Raw genomic sequence first — 4,981 nt, 5'->3', positions numbered from 1 at the left:
GCCGAGCATCAGGCCGCCTCTGTCCATCAGAGACACGCCTGCTTTCGTGCACTGCTCACAAGGGGCCTGGCCGGACGGGAGCCCAGGGGGCCTGGCGCCTGCGGCCACACAGCCAGCACCTTCCTGAGTGTCCTGTGAGAGGTCATCCCGCCAGCCTCCACTTCAGGTGACAGTCAGGGCAACAGGCAGGAGGTCAAGTAACCGCAGGAGGTCACACAGCAGCCAGGAGGCGGGGAGGCACCCCCGCCCCGAGCCCTGCTGCTCCCAGCCCTGACCACACCTGGGGACGGGGTGGAAGGACAGAGCCACGAGGGGCTCTCAGGGGCACATCCTGGACCGCAGGGCGAAGTGAGGTGCCCCCCCGCCGCCCCTGGGCAGCTCTGAGGGCTCCCTGCTCACAGGGTATCCGATGGTGAGTGCCCCGCCCAGGAGGTGCCCGCAGGCCTGCAGGCACGGCCGCCAGCTCATACCCAGGAAGATGAGCAGCACGCCCACGCTGATCTGCAGCACCAGGGAGATGGTGATGAGAGCCACCAGGGGCACGTAGAAGCCGAAGCCGGGGCCCTGGTCGATGACGGCCTTCAGCTGCGAGGCGTTGGCCATCAGCAGGGCGATGTCCAGCATGCTCTCCGCGGCGCTCTTCTTGTTGGCGTAGTGGTTCACATTGATGAGCCTGTTCCTGCCCCAGCGCGAGGGCTGTGGGGAGGGGCAGTCAGTGGGCTGGCCACCGGGCAGCAGGGGCTGCAGGCCCACCCGGGGCTCCTCCCGGGACTGGCAGGGAAGTGGGGGCTCAGGTGAGGCTTGAGAGGGAAGCGCTTAACAGAACAAGAGGCCCAAGAGGGTGAGTAGCCCCTGAAGACCCTCCCTAGGAATCGAGCCCTGGAAGAGAAAGGAGACACACAACCTCAGCACACACTCAGGCTGGAAGCTGCCACCGGTGGCTGCCTGCACGTGGTCTCCCTTCCTGGGCCACTGCCCACGGCCCCTGCCTCCTCTCCCCAGGTCCAGGGGTGGGGGTGCCGGGGCAGAGGTGGCTTTTGGGGTGGGAGGCAGATCCCTTCACTTGTCCAGCCCCGCCGGGAACTGCCTGCCTGGACCCCGCCCCCTCAGAGCACCCCTGCTGAGCAGGGCGCACAGCGGACTCCAGAGCCGCCTGGGCATTCTATGCTGCAGTTGAGCTTAGATCTTCCTTAAGTTTCATTTAAAAAGTTTCAGCCACGTAACTGCGATATGGTTGACAGGCCATAAGCTGCGCACGTTTAATGCAGACGTTGCAGGGCCGGAGGCAAGTCCCCGCCCAGGCCTCCACACGCCGCCCCTGCCCCTGCCCCCGTGCACAGGGTTTGTGAGGACACGGCCGAGGCCACCCGCAGGGCGGCACTGTGACCCGCCCCTCGCCTTCCTGCCGGCCACCCCACAGGGGACTCCAGACCCCCTCGCCTCTGCTGAGAACAGCCCGCTCCAAGCCGGGCCCTGCCGCTCCCGGCGTCTCCGCCTGCAGGTGACCTCAGACTGCCCCTGACGGGCCCTCCCGCCCTGGCCCTTTGTCCTCAGGGGCCGCTGTGCTGCCAAGCTGGAACCGTGCCTCCTGGGGCCACAGGAGATCCTGTTTCTAGACTCAGGAAAGCTGGGAATGGGAGGCGGGTGCGGGAGGGCCACACGGTGCCCAGCCCACCTCCACGCTCGCACCTGCAGGAGGGAGGGCCTCGCTTTGTTAAGTTGAAGGTTAGTCTGGAACAACAGGCCCAGAGGAAAGACGGACAGGCGACAGAACAGAGCTGGCTCTGCTGCCTGCCCCACTTTCCCTCACGTGAGTGGCTCTGACATAGTGAATCCACTCGGTTTAAAATTCCAGACCCAAAGGCACAGGGAAGGCGGCCTCCGCAGCCCGTGTGGGTCCCCCACTGCCTCCCGGCCAGGTCGCCAGCTGCGCTCACAGCGGGGGCCGTGCCTCCCGCCCACGCCTTGGGCTGCTCCCTCGCCAGGGTCTGGAGCCGGCGGCCACTGCCACGGGCCTGTGCCCACAGCATGCGGCCACCCCTCGCCCCACACCCAGTGCATGCGTGCCCCTGAGTTTCATAAACCAAGAAGGCCAGAGTGCTCTCCCTCGAAGCCACCCCAACGCTCATCCCAGGCTCCACGCCCCGAGAAAAAGCTGGTGCAGACTTACAAAGGGCTCCACCTTCTGTGGCCACATACGTACACACGAGCTATGCACACGCATCCACACATACACACACACATACACACACAAACACACATCCACACACACATCCACACACACACATCCACACATGCACACACATAAACACACATGCACACACACATAAACACACACATGCACACACACATAAAACAAAGCCTGTGCATAAATATAACATGCACACATGTGGACACACAGATATTAACATACATATATTAACATGCACACATATACATGCACAATACAGGCATATGTACACATGCATAAGCGCACACACACATATGTACACGCCCATATGAACCGCTGCCTGCCTCCCCAGCTGCCAGGAGCCACCCTGGGAACCTCCTACCAGGACCTGGGCAGTGCAGGGGACAAACACCCTGTTAATGTGCTCCTGGGCCAACAGGACTTCCCAAAACCTCACCTGTGGCCAGGAGCTGGGTGGCTCAGGGCTGTCGGACTGTTTCCCCTAAAAGCCAGGAAGGGCCTGTGGGCAGGGAGCTGACTCCGTACAGGGCTGCCACCCTCTGTGGACAGGGTCTCGTGGCCTCTCTCTGAAGGCAGCTTACGGTTACCCAGGCCGCTGGCCCAGAACACACTGCTGTGCATCCTCCGTCCGGCAGGAGGGGGATTGGGACTTGATTCGAACCCAGGATTTGAACCCAGGTCTGAGGCACCCTGGGTGTCCAGTTCTGGTCACAGTATAAGGGCTACTCCAGCCCACTCAGGCTTGAATGGGAGGAGATGGAGGGGGCTTCCCGAGCCTCCAGCCCCCACCCCTGCTCTCCTGGGAGACCAAGCAAGATGGGCTGAGGCCCACTGAGGCCCTGCAGAACCTGCGGGATTGGTTACTGACCCCCTCCCATTGGGCCTGACTCCGCTCTGCCATGGACCCCAATCCTGAGCACAGTGCGGAGCAAGGAGCCGCATGGGAGTCCTGCCTGTCTGCCCGGAGCCCATTTTCACATCTGCTGGGTGACAGACCGAGGGCCCCAACAAACCTATGAGGTTTATCACCTGGCCCTCCCCTCTGGCATCCCTGCCTGGGCCCGGTTCTCTCCCGTCTGTAACCTGGGCTGGCGGGATGGGGCGAGGGGTCCCAGTGCTGGCTGACGGCGGAGGAGGGCTGTCCAGGAGCGGAGGCCTGACTGGCCTACGGAGGAGTCAGACATGTAACCTGTGGGCAGACAAACCCCTCTGGGCCAGGGCAGTGGGGAGATCCGTGTGCTTGAGCACGTAGGCCCATCTGCCCAGCTCTCCCCGGCCTTCCCGGAAATGTTTTCTGTAAGTCGGCTCCTTTTTGCTAATGGCGGGAGGAATGGTGAGTGTCAGTGTTATTGTGAAAGTGGCCTGCAGCTATGTCTTGCCTGGGGGCTTGGGTTGGGGCAGCCGGATTGGGTTGGGATTGGGTTGGGACACGGCTTGGGTTGGGACACGGCTGCAGCAGATTCTGGGACTGTGGCCAGCTGAGGACAGCACGAGGGTGGGACAGGATGGGCAAGGCTCCGGGCCACCTCGGCCACGCGCAGCCTGAGGTGCTGGGGGACCTTTGCTCCTCTCCTTTCTGCTTCCCTGGCAGATTCCAAGGCTGTCAGGGTCTTAGCCAAGTTCTAAAAGGTGACGTGGATGTGGCCGCAGGGTCACTGAAGGCCAGTGCTGAGCCACAGGAAGTGGGTGTGCCCAGCCTACAGCCCAGCTGCCACCGGAAACACCCTCTCCGTCCCCCACCAAACTTCCTGCCTGGAGCGGGTGGAGACCTCTTGCTGGCCAAGGGGGACGGTGTAGGCCTGGCCACCTGCGGGGCGGACCATACCACGCCATTTCACAGACGAGAAAACTGAGGCTGGATCGATTCTGCACCTGCCCACGGCTGTACGGTACAGTCCGGCTTCCCAGTTTGTTCTCCTGTGGCTAGGGGCACGCTGGGGACACAGTCCACCCACCCCTGAGGATGCCCTGGTTTATCCCTCCTCCCAGCAAACCTTTCTTCCTGCCCTCAGGCAGGTGCCTGAGGCTCAGATTCTGGCAGGGACGTGAAGGGAAAGCCTAAGACGAGCCAGGAGAGTGTAGGGGAGAATCATGCATGTCCGGCGTTCGCCCAGGGAACACGCTGCCTGCGTTCCCACCAGGAGAGGGGCGTGTGTGGCAGGCGGGGATGCGGCACTTCACACATTAACTCCTTTAGTCCTCACAATGACCTCGAGGAACGCACTGCGACCACCCCACTTCACAGATGAGAAACTGAGGCACAGAGTGATGTGCCTTGAACACAACAAGGCAGGTCCTGAGGATGGGAAGGGAGGGAAGAGGCTGGGGTGCAGTGTTGGGTGGAAGTGGGCAAGCTGAGTGGCCCTGTGGCTGCCACCCCTCCAGGAGCTCCCCACTCGTGACCAAAGGAGCCAGACCAGTGTGTTGGCTCACGCAGGTTCCCAGCAAGGCCTGACCTCTCATCACACCTCCTCCCCAGCGCCCATGTGCTTGGTGGCCCAGCCTGAGGGCCTTGCTCTCCCTATTCCCTCTGCCTCGGGTGCCCTATTCCACATCGCGGGGGTAGGGGGCACACCTGCACCTCTCCAGTCCTCCAGGGCCCACTGCCACCACACCAGCCCCTGGGGCTTTTGTCTGCTCTGCTTACAGGATGCAGAGCCATCCCGTCCAGAGCCAATGCAGTGCCCTGCCCCCTCCAGAGCCAATGCAGTGCCCCCTCCCTCTCCAGAGCCAATGCAGTGCCCCCTCCCTCTTCAGAGCCAATGCAGTGCCCCCTCCCTCTCCAGAGCC

The 4,981-nt window shown here is 62.8% G+C and overlaps 1 protein-coding gene across 1 annotated transcript; it reads right to left on the bottom strand.

The window, feature by feature from the left end:
* Positions 1-6: 6 nt before the first annotated feature.
* Positions 7-816, bottom strand: NINJ1 (ninjurin 1; the record flags this gene model as incomplete). The annotated part of the gene is made up of 1 exon (XM_015561270.1): positions 7-816. A coding segment is annotated over one exon (498 nt), but the record flags the coding sequence as incomplete, so codon positions are not given.
* Between the last annotated feature and the right edge of the window lie 4,165 nt (positions 817-4,981).

The sequence above is a fragment of the Myotis davidii genome, unplaced genomic scaffold (assembly GCF_000327345.1).
Source record: "Myotis davidii unplaced genomic scaffold, ASM32734v1 scaffold750, whole genome shotgun sequence".
NCBI classification, from domain to species: Eukaryota; Metazoa; Chordata; class Mammalia; order Chiroptera; family Vespertilionidae; genus Myotis; species Myotis davidii.
The sequence above is the reverse complement of the archived record's forward strand: the minus strand, read 5'-3'. Positions and strand labels throughout refer to the sequence as shown.